This window comes from Pseudoliparis swirei, chromosome 4, assembly GCF_029220125.1.
Source record: "Pseudoliparis swirei isolate HS2019 ecotype Mariana Trench chromosome 4, NWPU_hadal_v1, whole genome shotgun sequence".
NCBI lineage: Eukaryota > Metazoa > Chordata > Actinopteri > Perciformes > Liparidae > Pseudoliparis > Pseudoliparis swirei.
The window spans coordinates 10,398,590-10,420,007 of record NC_079391.1 but is presented as its reverse complement, the minus strand read 5'-3'; the positions used below and the strand labels follow the sequence as shown (position 1 = coordinate 10,420,007).

At 39.8% G+C, this 21,418-nt stretch overlaps 1 protein-coding gene across 1 annotated transcript; it reads left to right on the top strand.

Annotated features, from left to right (window-relative positions):
• The first annotated feature begins 2,277 nt into the window (after window positions 1-2,277).
• Window positions 2,278-14,408, top strand: LOC130193197 (C-type lectin domain family 18 member A-like). The gene is made up of 12 exons (XM_056413622.1): window positions 2,278-2,401; window positions 3,263-3,354; window positions 7,974-8,207; window positions 8,304-8,401; window positions 8,756-8,877; window positions 9,388-9,495; window positions 9,634-9,726; window positions 10,239-10,345; window positions 10,471-10,600; window positions 10,748-10,844; window positions 11,557-11,648; window positions 14,197-14,408. The coding sequence occupies exons 1-12, from the start codon at window positions 2,278-2,280 to the stop codon at window positions 14,232-14,234; spliced, it is 1,335 nt and encodes a 444-aa protein (XP_056269597.1). The 3' UTR covers window positions 14,235-14,408.
• Window positions 14,409-21,418: the final 7,010 nt, after the last annotated feature.

Sequence of the window (21,418 nt, the reverse complement as noted above, 5' to 3'; positions counted from 1 at the left end):
CAAACAAAGGGCCAGACCTGCCATGGCTGTATCATGACGATGGGCTCTGGACAGCGATATGACAGCGGAGTAAATATAATAAGATGGATGAAGATGATGGGAAAATATGTATTTCCATGTTATTTATTAATTATGAAGGCTGATAACAATGTTGGCTTACAACTGTAAAAATAATCTTTAATTCTTCTTCCCATATATGTAAATAATTTAGACCCACCTCCCTAGCTGAGTTGAAAGTCAGGATGCATCTTTTCTGAATGAGAACGCCAGCAGAAGTAGATATTACTGCAATGACTTTCAAATTGCTTTCAACATCTTCTTTAATACTGTCGGCTGTTGAATAAATAAAATGATCATTCTACAGATGAAATGGCCTTCGTGGAAAATGTGCTAAATTAAACATAAACGTTAAAGATGTGATTGTGTTTTGGAATAAATTAGCAACTGAACTACGCTGATGTGTAGAACATATTTAGTGTGGAAATGACTTCTGTCATCACGGCAGTTCAGAGAATACTGATGAAGCTGAAGAAGGATGGAAGCTGAAAGTGAATCCTCTGGTTGTTGGATTCACCTGTGAAGTCCTCTTTGTGGGTGACCATGTCTGACTGCGTCACAGCTCCACACCCTCCTCTCTCTATTTTTCAGTCACTCCCACCTCGTTAGTCTAACTACCTTCACCTGTTCACTCACCTGCCTCTAATCACTAATCAAGTCCCTGTTTAGGCATTTGGCTCCAGATACGAACCGTTACATACTGTTGTTATAGACTCAGCCGAGAATTGATTGTGTGCAAAACTGTTGTTTGTTAAGTCCCTTTTCTGATGCAGCAAAATTAAAGAGATAATAATAACTGGGCAGTGAAGACTGAAACACATTCAGCCCACAGGCGGGAATACTTAGTATATTGTGTCTCTCTGCAGGCATCTCCAGACACTGAATCATCCCCGCAGTGTGTGAAGCATGCCATAGAACAACAGCGTCACCATGTTTAAACAGACACCCAGACAGCTTCATGCTGTACCTCCCCAAACTCACACCCTTTTGATCATGTTGTATCACATCAGGTTCTGCTGTTTTGTTTAAGTTATAAAAAGAACACTTCATGCACCTCAGCCTGGCCGCAGCTCCATTTGATTTATCAGAATGATGAACATCAGTGTCTCAAAACAAGCTTCCCTCATATAACAGTGATATGACAATCACGCTTAGCTCTGATATGAAATGCTAGATGATTCGACAATAAGTGTTGTCATCAGTGACTAACAGCTGGCTGGCAGCATAACAAATCTTCTCTAAATGGTGGAAAGTAGTTATTACTTTTAAATGTAGTTCTATATGTTTTTGAGACACTTGTTTTTTTTTAATTGAGTATTTTTAGTCTGTATTACATTGTTATCATAATCTACAGCTTGTACTTTTAACCATACTTTGCAGATATTATCATACTTTACACATTATGATTGTATGCACACATCACATTATCAGTTTACAAATGTTTGGTTTTCGATAAAGGACTAAAAAAACAAAATTCAAACACAATATTAAAAAGCTGATCAGTGATCATAATACAACATACAAAATGGAACACATATTCTTTTAGTTTGGCAACATTTTGGATGCCCAACTTTATCCTAATGTTGCATATATTCAGTTGATGGTTACTTTTACTTCGAATACTTCCACCACTGTCTGCTGCGAAGTAAAGTCAAAACATGACATATTCTCTGCAAGCTGTATTCAGAAACAAGGCCATGTTAATAAAAGCATAAGCACAATGAGAACGTTTATTTTTATTCAATGTATTTATTTCAGTAGATTTTAAAAGTGCTTTAGTTGTATTTTTTTAATGATATCATATTGAGACTATTTTGTCTTTATACGCCTGAAAATTTTCAACCAGAACATTATTTTTTCATTCTGAGAGGTCGATCTGAACTTTTCAAGAAGATGCCCTCCATGAGATAGACGAGGACTTGCTGTTCCTCGTGCACGTTTCACCAACTTTGGAGATTCGCGCTAAAATGTATCTCAACATTTGGTTACTTAAAAAAGAAGAAGATTTCGACAAGATCTGATTGCTGAACACAATATTGAGGCGTTAACTCCAGTGAGCGGATTGAATAGATGTGTGCTCAGAGTGAAAGTGATTATAGTGAAAAGAGGAGGGAGGAGAGGAGGAGAGGAGGAGAGGAGGAGAGGAGGAGAGGAGGAGAGGAGGAGAAGGGCGCAGCCACTGAGCGCAAAGCTGCGGTCGGAGACACTTTGGAGTTCACAATGAGGTCCGGAACCGCGTCCCGGTGTTGGGATCTGTTTGTTGTTTTGTCTCTGCATTTCCCGTTTACCGACGCCAACCGGATTGTCACGGACACACCGGAGCTCCAGAAGTCCACCATCACCGGTAAACACACTTCGATGCGCGAGTCAGGTGCGCCACGAGGGACAGGAGCCTCCGCGTGCACAATGAAGAACCCGCACACATGCTGACTGCTAAATAGAAGTTAGACATGTTTCCAGCGATGTAATTTAAAGTATAGAAAGTTAGTGTATGATAATACGAAGTTATAAGTGTTATAAGTGGAAGTTGTTGTCGTCTGCAATCAGGTGGCAATCCTTTAAGCGGAGGACTCAAGTGGCATTCATTGCTGTCCAACTCCATCTGGCAAAGCACCAGCTCTACGTTTCTGTCACTGTCTGGCATCAGCTTAACAATTAACGTTTTGATTGCATTTTGCCAAACGCAAAGCGAAATTATTAACCTCTATCACTGGGTAGCAGATCTCTACTGTTTAACTTTTCTGGTGAAATGTGCTCATATGTGAGATGGGATTTGTTCTGCCTGCTTCCAAGATCGCAACGTTTTGACGTAATACTGTACTCCCTTTCGTAGTACGAGTAGTACATTAACATATAATACATGGTTTAACATGTACTAAAACATACATACATTATAAATAGAGAGGGGAACTTTAAGTGTCTATTAATCCACAGTATCTTCAAGAGTTATGAGTTCTCCTATCGACACATATATAGTTACATTTGTGTTTTATTGACATTCTTTATCATTTTTATGTTTATTGCTTATAGCCTTCTGTATTTATTCTGTAGATCTAAGCATCCTAAGTTTGAGTATTTTAGAGCATTTTAAATCTCTTTTAATGGAGGCTTGTTTACTCAGTACGTGGCACAATTTGTAAAAAATATAGTTTTGAGTTTTGTTTGAAGGGTGTAATAGTGACATATTTTTTTTGTTTACTTCCAGGGCTCAGGATGAAAGAGCACTCGCAGATTGTTGCCCAGCACAATAGACTGCGAAGCCGGGTCGAGCCCATGGCGGCTAACATGCAAAAAATGGTTTGTGGCATCTATTGTTTCTTATGTGTGTGTGTGTGTGTGTGTGTGTGATATCTACAGTATGAAATAGTGTTAGTGCATTCATTTGCGGTGCTCTGCTGCAGGCTGAATGATAGTGTGGACATTCAAAATAAAGCCAAAATCAATTAGCTGTGCGTGTATCGTCTTTTGAGTGAAATGATACCATTTTTTTCTTCTTTTTCTACCAGAATAAGAATAAACCTCAGCAATATTTTACATTGGTTAGTGTCCTAATTATCAAGACATAACTGTTTTAGTGTTATAAAAACAGTTTGAGGATCATGGTGAGATGGGGCTGAATGTTCAGCAATTCCCAATATTAATATTTAATGTTTTTTTAATCTCACTCTGTGCAAAACACCCTCACACAATCTTCTCCTTATCTTACTCCATCGATTGCTTCGCCATACAGTCCTTATCTGCATAACTGTCTCGTCGGCATGTGGTAATCGCTGCAAGGTAAAGGTGGATTATGAAAATCACAATGCATTAGCTATCCTCTGGGCCTAATATGATATTTGTGCCAGGCCAAACTGTCCCTTTGTCATAGATTACATCCTCAAAGCCACCCTACAGACTGAGCTCCCTTTCTTCCACTGCTCTTCAGCCTCGGAGAACTGTTCTCAACTGATAAGGCGGTAATGAGAAAAAGAGGGTGTGGATATTCATTCTGCAATCACAACTGTCGTATTACAGGTAATTTCCCAGTGAAACCCCTCAGAGGAAGATTTGCCGAGCTGAAGAGGCATATTAAAGAGCTTTACTGATAAATGTTAAAAGGCTCAAGGCTTGGGCTGTGTTTGTGAATATCAGAATTTTTTTTTTCACAGAGGAATGAACCAGTAAGCATTGTGGGGAGATTGTGTTGAAGTGATTATAATTTAGACCATTTGGCTTTGAGATAAAATACCAATATTCAAGAAATGAGCGATGCTCCTCCCTTTCTGTAGGTTTTCTTCGAGCTCTTGAGGAAGTATTATAAGGTCATACGTTCACTCTCAGAGACATAAATGAAAGTTCAGCATTTACTTTTGAGAAGCAAATCATGACCCATTTGTAATTATATTTGTATAATTTATATCTACAAATATATAAATACATATTTATTTATATATACATTATATTTAATTTGTATTATATTAACTTTGCTCAGATCTTCTCAAGCTCCAGCACTTCAATGTTAATGCTCTTGGGTTGGCAAAAAACAGATCTGTAGATCTTTTGCATAGAAAAATCCAGCTTTCTTGATTTAGCTCATTTGCTATAGTGCAGTTGTTCATGGCGCCACAAAGTAGGCAAAAGAGAAACTCACATATTTCCGAGTGAGACATTCAAATCCCACAGTGGATATAACATGACATGCCTTGAAATGAAATGTCTTCCGTGAAATATTGCCCGGTGACCTCTGGTGGCATCAAAGTGTGAGCCGAGGACTTTGCCTGGCAGACATCAGAGAGCAGAGTGAACAATGAACTCAAGGGGGCTCCGCCTTTCTAAGCCACACTCATACTTCTGAATTATGTCCTCTAGACGCTGTCTAGCCCCAAAGAAAAGTTGTTGGACAGACTTTTGATTAGATTTAAAAGAGTGTACCACTTTCTATCAAGGTACCTTCATGGGTTTGATGGTGGTGAACTATTACTAACAAGATGAGAGCTGGCGGGATTGAGGAGGAAATTGTGATGGAAAAATGAGCAGCATCAGTGAAACAGGGATTTTTTTTTCACAGTGCTCTTATATTTACTGGTGATCAGAAACATAAACAAAAGGTCTTACATCTCTCACCAACGAGTAGTCGGCTGGACAACAAGTAGGGCTGCTGTAGGTTTACCACTTCGTATACAAGATTGCTGCAGAACTTATTCACATGTTGTGTCTGTTATATATTAGTGATAAGTGATAACAACCCTCCATCAAAGTGCCATTAGGATTGACTCAAGAAAATGTCAAAGAAGGAATGGTAATTACTGTATTTCCTATTGTAAACCTTTACAATACTATGTACTGAGCACGTTCATGATGTATTTACCCTGATAAAGCCATTATTTATAATTTGAACCATTAATATAGGTGTTTTATTATTAGACAATGCTACCCAAGAGTTTAAAATGTAACAGTCTTCTTAAGAGGAATAACAAATTAAAGAGGCAGTAATGAATGAAATAAACAATAAATATCAGTTCATTCAACTTCACTCAAATGTGTCACTTTTTAAATTTGTGATCATTTTCCACATTGAATCTGTAACTTTCCACATGCGGTTGCCTTTCTTTGAGAGAGTATCTGAATGGGACGTTTGTTCTCTCACTTCTGTGGCATAGTGAGTGATTGTGGTACATTTGTGTGGAAACCAGTTTTGTTTATTTGAATCGGCCACTACACATCTTGGAGAATGTGTGACTTAGTGAAGTGTTTATACGCAGCACACAATGAGTGTCCATCAGTTTGTTGTTCCTGGACTGGCAGCTCGCTCATGGTGCCAACTGTGCTCTAAGGCTGGCTCCGACCCCTGAAAAGGATTAGGCGGGATAAGAAAATCACTCATGCACTATTAGGAATAACCTTCATGCCAAATATGTTTTTCTTTCATACAATTGTAATCAGTATCTACAAAGTACAATATGACCTCACTTCACATTTACTTTCATTGTTATGCAGATGACACTCAACTATATTTATCGATAAAACCAGAGGAGAGCAACCAACTCTGTAAAATTCAAGCATGTCTTAAAGACATAAAAACATGGATGACCTGCAACTTCTTGATGTTAAACTCAGACAAAACCGAAGTAATTTTAATCGGCCCTGAGCACCTCAGAGATCAATTATCTGGTGATGTGGATTCTGTAGATGGCATTGCCCTGGCATCCAACACCACTGTAAAGAATCTTGGCGTTATCTTTGATCGGGACTTGTCCTTTAACTCCCACGTAAAGCAAATCTCAAGGACTGCATTCTTTCATCTACGTAATATTTCAAAAATCAGGCACATCTTGTCTCATAAAGATGCAGAAAAATTGGTTCACGTTGTTACTTGAGACTGGATTACTGCAACTCCTTATTAGCAGGCTGCTCTAATAAATCTCTTAGGTCTCTCAGTTGATCCAGAATGCTGCAGCTCGTGTTCTCACTAAAACTAAGAAAAGAGATCACATCACTCCTGCACTAGCTGCTCTGCACTGGCTCCCAGTAAAATCAAGAATCACTTTAAAATTCTTCTCTTAACCTACAAAGCCTTGATTGGTGATGCTCCATCATATCTTAAGGAGCTTGTCGTACCATATTGCCCCACTAGAGAGCTACGCTCACTAAATGCGGGACTACTTGTAGTTCCTAGAGTCTTAAAAAGTAGAATGGGAGCCAGAGCCTTTAGTTATCAAGCTCCTCTTTTATGGAACCAGCTTCCAATTTCAGTCCGGACCAGACACAGTCACCTCGTTTAAGAGTAGACTTAAGACCTTCCTCTTTGACAGAGCTTATAGTTAGGGCTGAATCAGGTTTGCCCTGGTCCAGCCCCTTGATATGCTGCTATAGGCTTATAGCTGCCGGGGACGTTTAGGATGCACTGAGTACCTATCTCCTCTTTTTCTCTCCTTAAGGATGAATTTTCATCTCTCAATCACGTTACTAACTCTGCTTTCTCCCGGAAGTCCTTTTGACTTTACGTCTCATGGGGTCATCGGACCCTATGAGACGGCATAGATCCCATCTGCCTGATGGATCGTCTGGGTCGTGGAATTCCTGCTCATGACTACGCCACTGTCCTGTTGAGACTCCGCCCTCCTCCTCCCCACCGCCATCTGCCTGATGGATCGTGGAGGTCTCCATCGTGGAATATGCCTACTATGAACTATTCATACACTCTGTCATATTCATTGAATGTATTTTAACTCTAAATCTGTCCTTCTGTACACATTACATCTATTGCATCTGTCCATCCTAGGAGAGGGATCCTCCTCTGTTGCTCTCCTCCAGGTTTCTTCCTTTTTCCCCTGAAGGGTTATTTGGGAGTTTTTCCTGGTCCGATGTGAGGTTTTGGGGCAGGGATGTCTATGTGTACAGATTGTAAAGCACTCAGAGACAAATTTGTAATTTGTGAAATTGGGCTATACAAATAAACTGAATTGAATTGAATTGAATTTAAGGTGCAGCTCCAAATCCAACAGACAACATTAACACATTTTCATATTTAGATGAGTTGATTATAAACATCTCCTGATATTAACAACTAATGTAATTGCTAAGTAATTCTTAATTTTAATAAATAATGTATTATTCATTATTATGTGGAATTATACAGCTTCCGAATGCCTTTATTAAAGTCTTGGAAATGTTGCGAGGGTTTCTGTACATGAGGCAGCAGACAAATTACAAATATTGATTGTCAAATCTGACGGACGTTTAGATGATATAATCTGAAGGTTTGTTGGAACCGACACAGAAAACTATAGAGGATAAGATGAACACCTTTCATTTTATCAAACAGATCTGCTTAGAACAATGTAATCAAAAGACAGAGAAAGATTCGGAAACACAGATAGACTAAAGTAATTATGGTAACCAAATAAAAGATGTGTTTTATTATTTCACCATTACAGGAGTGGAATGAGGAGTTGGCCTTACTTGCAAAGAAGAGGGCAGCATGGTGCCACACAGACCCCCCTCCTCCACACGCCTTATCGGTCAGCCATGTTGGGTGGAACACACGTCTCTCTGCGGATGATGTCACCTCGTTTTCTGACGCCATTTACTCTTGGTTTGATGAGGGGAAAGATTTTCTCTCCTTGAGTGGGCAATGCAAGGCGAATGCCACCTGTCAACACTATACACAGGTATAAACAAGCAGATTCAAACTCTACCTTTGTTTGTTTCTGTTACATTACACACATAAGTGCTGATGAAGTGTGTCTAAATCTTCTGTTGTGTAGTTGGTGTGGGCCACTTCCGTTAACGTGGGCTGTGCCAGCCAGCTGTGTCTGAGGGAAGGAGATATAACGGAGATGTTTGTCTGTGCATATTACCCTGGGTAACAATTACAGTTTTCTCCCCCCAAAAATAATTGAGAACAGCAAAGGATAAAATCCAAACATGAATTCATACTTTTAAAATTAATACTCAGTTCTAGACTAAATAAACACTTTATAATCGGCAATCCAGCTCACAAATCGTTATTCTGTTCAAAACATAAACACTTCAGATAATGTAAAACTAACAGTTTGAAGGCCTCAGAATATGATTATTATAAAATCATGTCCCTGTCCCATGTGGACATTTTGAACATTAATATCCCCCCCCCCCCCCTTATGCTGCTCTAGATCTTGTGTGATTGTGTATCTCTTCGTATATGTGTGTGCAGTATGTATTTGTGTTGCTGCTGCAGGGGTAACTGGCAGGTGAACGGTCAGCTGGTGACGCCCTATAAGACGGGGCTGTACTGCTCTCTCTGCACCTCCGTCATGTCTGGCTGCTTTAGACTCTCGGACCATGGAGGTGGATTATGTGGTAAGAAAATAAAAATGTGCATATATATATATATATATATATATATACATGATAAAGTTATTGTTTATTAGAAACATGAATGTTTTTTATGAAGCCACATTAGGATTAAACATAAAACCCTGACATAGACATGCACGTCATGCTCGCTGTATTTTTAAAGGATGGATACAACCACTACTACCACTAATGTACAGTAGTTGGTCTATTGTGCTCCTCAGGGCCATTTCTGCACACTATCAATGATGTGTTTAGCGATTGTTAGCAATGTATATTAAATTCATTTAAAGAAGATGGCATATGCACAAACGTAGTAGTTTATGAAATCTGTTATCATGCCAGTTATTTTAAATTCAGGTTTGCCATTCACAAAGTATTTAGTGTATTCAATCCTGGTTATATTACTTTAGCCCAGAATCTGAGTTATGCTGATTTTGGCTACAATGAGTTCCAAGTGTTCGTTTAGCATTGTTTGTGAGTGCTTGTGTTGGTGTGATGCACATCTGTTATCAGAAATCCCAAGGAATCCGTGTAGAATGAGCTGCGGTCAACACGGCCGTCTTAACATCTCATCCTGCAAGTGCACGTGTGACCCAGGCTTCACCGGACGCTTCTGCCAGGGTACCGGTCATCCACATCAAGCGCAGCAGTATTGATATAGAAAACATATTGACATCAGGCCTCGTCAAATTGGTCTTGCTGTCTGTATTGTTCAAAGCGGAGAGGCAGGCTTCGCTGTACCAAGTGTCTGTCTTTCAGTCCTGTGCAGTGTGCAGTGTTTACACGGTCGCTTCAAAGAAGAAGAATGCTCTTGTTTGTGTGATGTTGGCTATGGTGGTGCTGAGTGTGCAGGTAAGTGCAGTCTACTTCTTTGTGTTTTTATACACCTCAGCAATTTGCACTCTGAGACACAGATTGGTTTCAAATTCAAAAGCCTGCACAGAAACACACGTACTGAGGAGAATTCATGCGTTTGCTGCTACATTCTGTATTCACCGTAAGAGAGTCTGGCGACATAATGAGAACATGGTGAAAGAATCAGCATAGTGACTTATTAGAGGTCGCATCAAAGACAATTTTGTGGTAATATGATCCACAGTGTAAGAAGTAGACGTAATACAGTTTGACAGCTTTAATACTCCATGCACATTGTCAGAATGAGTTTCTGTGTGTTCATATATTCTAGCTAAAAAGGCAACACAATTATTTGCCGTCACTTGATTTGTTTTCTATTATAACTCTCCTTGAACACAAATCTGCAAAACTGTAATGGCTCAAAAGATAAGAACATATTTAAGTCTGTTTATTGAGCTCGAGCCATTATGGATGGGATGAATCATTACTGTTCTCTCTTGTCCCAACAGAGAAGGTGCAGTTTCCCTTCCACAGCTGTGATGTGATGATAGACGGTGATTGCTTCATGGTGTCTTCAGATACCGACACCTACTATGGAGCAAGGAGTCAATGTCAGGTGAGAGACAAGTGTGCGTTGCCCACTGAGAGAGTGAGACAAGCTCTACAGTCATACTATGTCATAGAGATCTACATACGTCATTCAACTTCCCGCGCGGCCTTGTTTTTTGTTTACACCACCAGGACCGACGAGGTGTTCTCGGACCGATCCACAATCAGAAGGTTCAGGACATCCTGGCGTTTTACCTCAGCCAACTGGAGACGAGCAACGAGGTCACCGACACGGACTTTGAGACACGAAACTTCTGGATTGGTAGTCCTTCTTCAAAAGATATTTAAGATATTATATTGTTTTTAACAGGATTAGGCGGTAGATTACTGCCATTTCGAACAGATGTTCTGCCAGGTGGAGGTTGTAGAGATGCGGCGATGATAAAACAGCAATGTTTTTGCTCCACAGCTTTGACATATAAGCCTCTGAGAGACTCATTTCGCTGGGACACAGGAGAGATCCCTCGATTCAGCAGCTTTGCCTTTGGGCAACCTGACAACCAAGGGTAAGAGACACATCTACAACATACACAGACGGCCAAGTCGGCAATGGAGATAAACAAAAAGCAGATACAATGAAAAGTAGAAAATTACTTTTTTGGCGTGAGATTCATGCTTAACTCAATCTGCTAATGTGTCTGCCAAGGATCCACAATGTGTATAATTTACTACTGCAAGATATTTATGTAGTTTGGTCTTTCATTTGTCTTTCGTCTCTGAAATAAAATTTAGCTGAAATAGCATTCAATATTAAATCATCCACTAAGGTTGATACAAATAGATGTTATTGTTTATATACTGTATGGTCTAACTCGGAGAAATGACATTTAGATTGACTTGCAATCTCCACACTGACCACTAGATGTCTCTCTTTCTGTGTCTCCCTCACTCCTTTCCTCTGTTCTATCTATCCATCCAAACAGCTATAATATGTTTGTAATAACTACTTTAATAATAAATGTGTTATTATATCACTAATATTTTTTATTTATTTATCTCTATCTGAATTTATTTGGCCACATTTGAAAATCTGTGTGTGTTTGCTTTGTGAGTTACTGTTGGGAAAACTACAACATCAAGAAATTCTGTTCTGAAAAAGTATAACTTGTGTCCTCCTCAACTTTACAATGTCAATTTCTAATCAACAGCTACAAAAGATAGGATGAAAGGAGAAAAACGTCTGTACACAGAGTCACTTTCTCATCTCTCTCTGTCTAGCTTTGGAAACTGTGTGGAGCTGCAGGCGTCAAGCGCCTTTAACTGGAACGACCAGCGATGTAAAACGCAGAACCGATACATTTGCCTGCATGGTAAGGCTCCAGCTGGTGAAGGGTGAATGAAAGTGTTGAAGGAATGAAGGTAGAGTTATTTTTGTGTACACATTGCCATCCATATGCTGGACCTGCCTGCTGGGAGGCAGTATTGCAAACCCCCCCCCCAGTCATTGTGTCACTTAGGCAGTAATAGCAATTTAGAATCATTGAGACTTGACATTGTTGTCACACTTTAGGCACAAAACCAAACAGCTGATCACTGATAGCATCGCCTTTACTCTTGCTTCTGAATATTGTGCACATTTGGCTGTACTGTATTTCTTCAACTGCAGCAGCGTGTCCCACTGTTGACTTGGAGGAAAGACGACTAGTGCTCTCCCTAAATGTCCTTTCATCCTGATAAAAATATAGACGGGGGTTCATCTTTTAAAAGAGATATGACACTCAGCCTGGGCTGCACACTGGGCTCTTGCTTTTAACCTCACAGCAAGAGGGGCCCGGGTCCTTCTGTGAGGAGTTTGCACGTTCTCTCCGTGGCAGCGTGGGTTCTCTCCGAGTTCTCCCACAGTCCAAAGACACGCCAGGTTAATTGGACTCTAAATAGTCTGTAGGTGTGAATGTGAGGGTGAGTGGTTACCTGTCTCTATATGTGGCGTGCGATAGACTACTCGACCTGTCCAGGGTGACCCCGGCCTTCGGCCAATGTCAGCTGGGATCGGCTTCAGCGCTCCGCGACCCTAAATAGGATAAGCGGTTTGGATAATGGAATAGAATAATACCCAAAAAATAAAAGTGAAGACGAGGAAACTAAAACGGTGAGCTAAAAGTATGAGCTGCAGACTTGGTGGTGGGTTCAGTCTTTTCACATTACATGTTCAGAATCCGCTTTTATGGCCAGGCCTGACTGTCCGTTATATTCCGCTCATGTTTGGTGGCCGATCCAAAGCACACAATTATTATTGTAGGTTGAACCTCCTGAGCTGGAGCAGGAAGTGTATCCTCGGTCTTTGGAGATGATGTATCCCAGAAACTCAAATGCTTTCAAAGCAGACATTGAAGTCCACCGCCGTCCCCACAGTTTTAAGAGCGTTCAGCTCCAGTTTGTTCTGACGACACAGAACCTTTAGAACCTGCCATCTGCATGCAGACTCATTCCTTGCTCTGTCAGGATGTTTGTGATCCATTGACAGACGGAGGCAGGGACAGTGAGCTCGTGTGAGTTTGGTGAGTAGGATGATCGGCATGAGGCTGTTGAGTGTGATTGTGGTGTTGCAGGATTTAGTGCGTTGACTGCATCATTGTATGGTAAGCGAACTGCTCGGGGTCCAGCAGGGGTCCTGTGATGTCAGTACCAATATCTCAAAGAACTTCATGACCTCAGACGTCAGGGCGACGGGCCTGTCGTCATACACACCTGTGATGGAGGGATTCTTCTGGACACATTGATTTGATTCAGTGTTTATTGTCAAGAAAATTTCCCTTAAAGGAGTTTAACAACTTTTTTTTATTTGTTTGGAAAGACGCACCTGCTCTTCTCTTCTGTGTTCAGACAATTATTTGAGGCTGATAATCACAGCAGGTTGACATCTACAATGTTAATCCAGAGTGTGTCCATTAATGATATGAACACAACTTTGAAATGTGTGATCCTGCCGACACACATTTAAACAAGGCACTCAGTCTAAATCGATGGCACTCAGCGCTCGCCATCGGGAGCCTGTGAGCGATCAATATACATCAGCCCCTCAAAGGCCTGCAGTGTTTAGACACACACATACCACTTACATTGATCGTAAGGAATGAGAGGGTGGCAGATGTTTACTTTTGCCCACTTGAGTGCGTCTTTGTAAGTGGTTGCTGTGTAATCTGGTATTGATCACCCGGAGCTGAATGACTGATGGCTCTGAATGTGGTCAACTTTGACAAAACGACTTTTTTTACAACCGGCTTTTTGGCGACCTCCGACTGTCTCTCTGTCTAGTTTGTGTTCGTGTAAAACCGAACGAGCAGATCATGATCGAGCGGGGCTTAATTGGTCAAATTGTATATCGGCGCGAATTAAACTGCAAACTGTGGTGCTCATTAACAAAGCTAGACACAACTGAATATTCTTTGATCAATAATTGTCCTGCCCTTCCTCTTGAAATAAAAGCACATTTTTCACTGAAGCAACAAAGAGTGAGAGGCATACATTCTGTTGATTATAAGCACACAGAGCCCTCCATCCCATCAGAGTGATTTCCATCCTTCAGTGCAGTGCTGTGTTAATTGGTGATAAAATGATAAGTGGATATCACACAGCCTGAGGCAGACACTAAGCTGTGTTTCTCCAGAGCACTGTGCATGTGTGTGTGTGTGTGTGTGTGTATCTTTGCATATACATTTAAAGACTCTCAGTCATTTCCACCATGTTTTCCTCCCAGTCCCATCTATATATTGAAGGTTTATTTGGGATTCATGCACACACTTAACTTCCTTCTTCTTCTTTTTTTTTTACAATGCTTTTGTGCTCAACATGCACACTTCTATAATTTGCATTACACACATCTATGTGTGTCTCTCTTTGTTTGTGTGCATCTCACAGCTGCAAAGCACATTGCCCAATGGGAGGACGGCAGTTGATTTGGATTTCTCCGAAGGGGTGAAACTAACTGCGCAGTACGTGTTAAATGTCCGTTGGGACAACGGCCCATGTTTTTTTCAATCATTGTACACAGATCAATGTAGTGTAGATGTACTGTATATACTGTACACGTTTGAGTGTCAAATTGTTTATCAATAAATGGTTGAATGTTACTCAGAAAGTGAATGATGTCATTCTTTGCATAATGTCCTCTGAGTGAGTGGCTTCAGTTGAAATAACAAAGGCTGTTCATTCCACCCACCGGCTTCATTTGACCTCGGAATTATTTTGGTCTGGCGGTTCTCTTAATGCTGCTCAGTGAAAGGAGGAGAAAGAAAAGAGAAGAACTCTCACAGTTATGATCGTGAGCCACGTTGAAGCAACGCCATTTTAGAGAAAAGTGGAGACAGGGCAAATGGCATGCACTAAAATAAGAAGAACGAGATAATTAAAGCTCAAATTTCTTGTACGTTCGCGATACGTAAACAAAATATTCTCTGAATTTAGATTTTGTTGCAGTTTTTATCAGATTTTTTCAGAGCAGACCATTATAATGTACAGGTAGGTTTCGGCAAAGGATGCTCCATGGAAAGCAAAGTGCATCATTTACATCTTTATATTGAACCCTACTGATTTTGGTGGTCCTCTGACTTGAGGTTTACATGAGGTTGACATTTGAGGACTTGGGTGAAATGTCGCAACAATTGTTGGATGGATTTTCATAAAATCTGGTTCAAATATTAATTTTCTCATATTTTTTCAGGATATCAATTTTCGTGATCCTTGTATCAGCTGTATTTTGTGTTAAGATAATAAATAATACTAATGATAGTTAAAGGTGTCGGGGGTACTGGCAGGACGCCGGCTCACGTGACCGGGAGTTCGACGTCTTTTTTCCTGCATGGAGTGACGCTGGAAATGATGCTTTGCAAACAGTCCACCTGTATCCACTGTGTGTCACTGGAGAGCATCAACATGCTTTATACTGCTCTCTAGCAAGTGTACACTTGTACTGCATAACTTTTAAAGTGGCCTGATTCTTTCTCTCTGATCTCCAACAAGTTGATAATGAGAGGTTTACAACAAAGTGGGATTTAAATGTTTGAATTGAGAAAAACCTCAAAAGGTCATTAAATTAATTGATTACAGCTTTGCAAACAATTACAGAAATACCTGTGAAGCAGTGGTTATTGTGTTCACGAGTAAAGAAATCCAGGGAAGAGAAAAAACAACTGACCAAGCTTCCAAAAAAGGATTTAAAAAAATCTAATGTCGGCCTACTGGGATTAAAATCCTGATCCTGTCATCGTGGAAAACGTTGCAGGGAAAATGGTATTTGCTGAAAGATCGATTCAGCACCTTGGACAGCGAACAACAAACCTCAAGGCGCTTGATGTGTTTCTGTTGCTGATTTTCCCAAAGCACCAACACTGTGACTCGGCAGCCAGAAACAAAACTGGATCCGTCTGCATGTAGAGGTCACACGTTACTCACTCCAGAAGAGAGAGGAGAGACGATGTAATAACTGGAGGACGGTGTTGAGCTTGAAAGCAAATGGTTGGATTTCCAATTGAGAAGAATCAGCTGTCTAGCTAACTACACATTGAGGGGCCCATCTCTTGCGTAACTATTGCTCGTCTGACTTTAGTCCGAGATGCATACATTTGAGCTGAGTGAGACTTCCTCCCACTCCTATTTCTTTAACCTCAATATGCACATACATGGAAGAAGTGGAGTGAAACACATTCACATGTTAAAATAGTTAAAGGATTTTTGAATTTACAATATTTACAAGCATTAGAAACACAATTTCTGATCCACAACATCTTTCTTGATCAGCTTATAGTCTAAAATATTTTATTTAGACAATCCTCACAAATCCTATTTATTAGTAGACATATAAAGTGTATGCCACAACACATTTAAAATATATGCCCAAAGTCAAGGAGTTGTTTAGTTTGTGTTCGTATATTTATATATTTTTCACTTTTTACAGTGTGGGGAATGTGTGAAGCAAATCCAGACACAATTCAAGCCAGGATTTAAACATGATACCTCCACAACAACAAAAACACCATTACCACCATTATCATTATACACCAGAGGAATGTTCTGTGTTTAGGTTCAAGTGTGTGAGTGGTATAAATTCGGATCAGGTGAGTGAGTGTTTCATGGCGCCTCCGAGGTCCGACCCCATACTACTTTCCTGGGAACCGAGGAAGATCCCGAGGGCTGGCCGATGATGAACCACTCAGAGGAAAGAGGGATAAAGGTTGCAGATAATTGGGTCAGACCAACAACACAACGCTGTGAAATGATGCAAACAGGGCTGAAGTTTCAGGGTTAAATAACTTGGAGCAAGATGAGCAAACCAATATCCTCATTGTAATTTTCTCAACACATTTGAGTTATTCCCTTGGCAAGCTGAGTATATAATGCCTCTACACAATGCATAAAAGGAAACCTTCCTCAAACACCTCATATCTTCACAGCACACGGGGCAGCATCCATCAACGAGTTAGCTTAGCTTGGTCTCAAGGCCTTGACACACCGGAGGCATTACTAATGCATACGGGCGACTGTGGCTCAGTGTTGAACGGGGTCGTTGTCCTTCAATTAGAGGATCGGTGGTTCGATCCCCGGCTGTGTTTGTCCATATCGATGTGTGCTTCAAGACTTAAACACTGAGCCATTCCAACACAACTCAAACACCATACTAAAAGAATTATGAAAATATCATAATCGTAATTATTTCAGGAGTCAGCCCACTCGAGACGTTTCCGGAAATTGCGACCCGTAGCGCATCGGAAAGAGCCCGATAGCAAAAATAAAGACGATTGCCCACATATCGACCAAAATCCCTCTGCACCAAAGATCACCGAGATATGAGCCAGTGGGTTATAACATTCAGTTCATTTGTGAGGTTGTCTTTTGATTCTGAAAGTATGTATACTGTCTAAGATATTGTGATAAAGAGTTCTTTATTTCTTGTAAAAAAAAAAAAAAAAAAAAAAAAAATATTCTGGATTTCATTACAATCAACTGAAAAAATATGCAGCTTTTTATCTTTTAATATTGCTGATTGCTTTACACTAAAGAAAACTCTAAAATCCTATCTCATAAAATTTAATATTTCCTCAGACCAAGTAAAAAGATTTATAACAGCTGAGTGTTTGTCAAACCAGAAACCCTTGCAGGTTAATTAGACAAATTAGACAATTTTGTTTTTGTTTAATAGTATACTTTTCATGATACTTAATATTTAGAGAGAAGATATATTTGTTTTTTCTTTTTGTGTAAGCCATAAAGCCATAATAATCAGAAATAAAATTTAAAGATAATTCAGTAGTGATTTTGTAATATCCAGAAATGCATGACATTTTTGTTTTTTTTAAATTGCATTAAAGAAAATAAAGAACTTCATCACAATATTCTAATTTTCTGAGACAGTCCTGTATATATTTTATTTGAATTTTGTCTTTTTTTTCCTACAAAATATGCCCCAAACTGCTGTATTTCAATGCATTGAACACCATAAGTATTATACAAGTGAAATATATAGTTTTGAACATGAGAACATTTAAATGGCACAGATGGTGGAAAAATGGGCACAAATGCCCATTTTGGAGACTTCGCCTGAACTCTGTGTCCTAAACCCTCTCTAACTTTGTCCTGCTTCACTTAATCAATCACTAAGTCAAAGAGAGGCTGTTCACACATTCTGCTATGCTTTGGGTTTAGACCTTTCAGTTGCATCATTCCAAAGAGATCCAGAAAGTGCATTTCTTTCCCAGGCGAACATGAAACTTTAATTTGTGCTGTGTTTCATCTTTATTTACTGTTAACCAGTAACATATATACTGATATTCACACATCTGAACCAAAGCCCACATTGGTTGGCTTTATTATAACACCACAATTATTCAAATAGTCATTGTGGTTGCAGACATACACCCATTTTAGTTTGGCTATGTTATTTCCCATAAAATATATAGTTTGTTTTTAAAAGTTTGCTCCGTAGCTTTAGCTACGATGTGTGAATGTGTGTGAATGTTAGTAAGTCCTGATAGCAGGTGGCTCCAGTGTTGACAAAATGTATCCGGTGTGTCTCAAGTATCCAGCTTCATATTGAACACTCTAAAATGAGGGTTGTATCAATGATGTGTTTGGAAACTTTAAGGACTTCTCTAGAATTTTAAATACATTTCTGTTGGTTCCAACAATGTCTATGCAATGGCTGCACAACATACATGTGTAATGACTGAGCTATTGATAGGTCACTGGGATTAAGATGTTACATTTATTTCATTAACACGAAAAGGCATTTTACACTGTATCAGATTTGTATCTTGCGTAACTATTGCTCGTCTGACTTTAGTCCGAGATGCATACATTTGAGCTGAGTGAGACTTCCTCCCACTCCTATTTCTTGAACCTCAATATGCACATACATGGAAGAAGTGGAGTGAAACACATTCACATGTTAAAATAGTTAAAGGATTTTTGAATTTACAATATTTACAAGCATTAGAAACACAATTTCTGATCCACAACATCTTTCTTGATCAGCTTATAGTCTAAAATATTTTATTTAGACAATCCTCACAAATCCTATTTATTAGTAGACATATAAAGTGTATGCCACAACACATTTAAAATATATGCCCAAAGTCAAGGAGTTGTTTAGTTTGTGTTCGTATATTTATATATTTTTCACTTTTTACAGTGTGGGGAATGTGTGAAGCAAATCCAGACACAATTCAAGCCAGGATTTAAACATGATACCTCCACAACAACAAAAACACCATTACCACCATTATCATTATACACCAGAGGAATGTTCTGTGTTTAGGTTCAAGTGTGTGAGTGGTATAAATTCGGATCAGGTGAGTGAGTGTTTCATGGCGCCTCCGAGGTCCGACCCCATACTACTTTCCTGGGAACCGAGGAAGATCCCGAGGGCTGGCCGATGATGAACCACTCAGAGGAAAGAGGGATAAAGGCTGCAGATAATTGGGTCAGACCAACAACACAACGCTGTGAAATGATGCAAACAGTGTCGTGTTCGTGCAGAGGTTTGGACCCAAACGCAGCAGGCAGAGTTTCAAAATAAAAAGGTTTCTTTTAATTGTTCACTGAGCAGAACCACAGTCTGGCAACAGGAGAGAAACAACAGGAACAGGGACAAGAACCAGACAGGAACAAAAACGACCAGAGACCGAACAAGCAGAAGGACACAGGCTAAATACACTGGGGAAACGAGACACAGGTGGAGACACAGGTGGAGACACAGGTGGAGACACAGGTGGAGACACAGGTGGAGACACAGGTGGAGACACAGGTGGAGACAATCAGGGCGTGGCTGGGAACAATCAGGAACGAAATAGACAAGCACAGGGAACGAAGCACAGGGAAACAGTTAACAAGACAGGGACTTCAAAACAAAACAGGAAACACTCCAAATCATAACAAACAGGGCTGAAGTTTCAGGGTTAAATAACTTGGAGCAAGATGAGCAAACCAATATCCTCATTGTAATTTTCTCAACACATTTGAGTTATTCCCTTGGCAAGCTGAGTATATAATGCCTCTACACAATGCATAAAAGGAAACCTTCCTCAAACACCTCATATCTTCACAGCACACGGGGCAGCATCCATCAACGAGTTAGCTTAGCTTGGTCTCAAGGCCTTGACACACCGGAGGCATTACTAATGCATACGGGCGACTGTGGCTCAGTGTTGAACGGGGTCGTTGTCCTTCAATTAGAGGATCGGTGGTTCGATCCCCGGCTGTGTTTGTCCATATCGATGTGTGCTTCAAGACTTAAACACTGAGCCATTCCAACACAACTCAAACACCATACTAAAAGAATTATGAAAATATCATAATCGTAATTATTTCAGGAGTCAGCCCACTCGAGACGTTTCCGGAAATTGCGACCCGTAGCGCATCGGAAAGAGCCCGATAGCAAAAATAAAGACGATTGCCCACATATCGACCAAAATCCCTCTGCACCAAAGATCACCGAGATATGAGCCAGTGGGTTATAACATTCAATTCATTTGTGAGGTTGTCTTTTGATTCTGAAAGTATGTATATATATTTTATTTGAATTTTGTCTTTTTTTTCCTACAAAATATGCCCCAAACTGCTGTATTTCAATGCATTGAACACCATAAGTATTATACAAGTGAAATATATAGTTTTGAACATGAGAACATTTAAATGGCACAGATGGTGGAAAAATGGGCACAAATGCCCATTTTGGAGACTTCGCCTGAACTCTGTGTCCTAAACCCTCTCTAACTTTGTCCTGCTTCACTTAATCAATCACTAAGTCAAAGAGAGGCTGTTCACACATTCTGCTATGCTTTGGGTTTAGACCTTTCAGCTGCATCATTCCAAAGAGATCCAGAAAGTGCATTTCTTTCCCAGGCGAACATGAAACTTTAATTTGTGCTGTGTTTCATCTTTATTTACTGTTAACCAGTAACATATATACTGATATTCACACATCTGAACCAAAGCCCACATTGGTTGGCTTTATTATAACACCACAATTATTCAAATAGTCATTGTGGTTGCAGACATACACCCATTTTAGTTTGGCTATGTTATTTCCCATAAAATATATAGTTTGTTTTTAAAAGTTTGCTCCCGTAGCTTTAGCTACGATGTGTGAATGTGTGTGAATGTTAGTAAGTCCTGATAGCAGGTGGCTCCAGTGTTGACAAAATGTATCCGGTGTGTCTCAAGTATCCAGCTTCATATTGAACACTCTAAAATGAGGGTTGTATCAATGATGTGTTTGGAAACTTTAAGGACTTCTCTAGAATTTTAAATACATTTCTGTTGGTTCCAACAATGTCTATGCAATGGCTGCACAACATACATGTGTAATGACTGAGCTATTGATAGGTCACTGGGATTAAGATGTTACATTTATTTCATTAACACGAAAAGGCATTTTACACTGTATCAGATTTGTATCATGTCCATGTTGAGGAAATAACAATTTATATTATTTTCTGGGGATACTGTGCATCAAGTGAGATGTGCTGTGTAATAAACTTGTTCTTGCTGATGTGTTGGTTCATGCCTGTGGATGCCTCTGTCCACAAACTATGAGTCCTGGTTGTGTTTGTGTGTATCTGCCTGTGAGTGTGTACTCGATGTGTAA

Bases quoted from the DNA above. Each gene is read 5' to 3' on its own strand.
- LOC130193197 (XM_056413622.1), top strand. From the start codon at position 2,278: ATGAGGTCCGGAACCGCGTCCCGGTGTTGGGATCTGTTTGTTGTTTTG. The intron at 8,878-9,387 runs GTAAGAAAATAA...ATCTGTTATCAG, and splicing joins CCATGGAGGTGGATTATGTG to AAATCCCAAGGAATCCGTGT. The intron at 10,346-10,470 runs GTGAGAGACAAG...TTACACCACCAG, and splicing joins GAGCAAGGAGTCAATGTCAG to GACCGACGAGGTGTTCTCGG.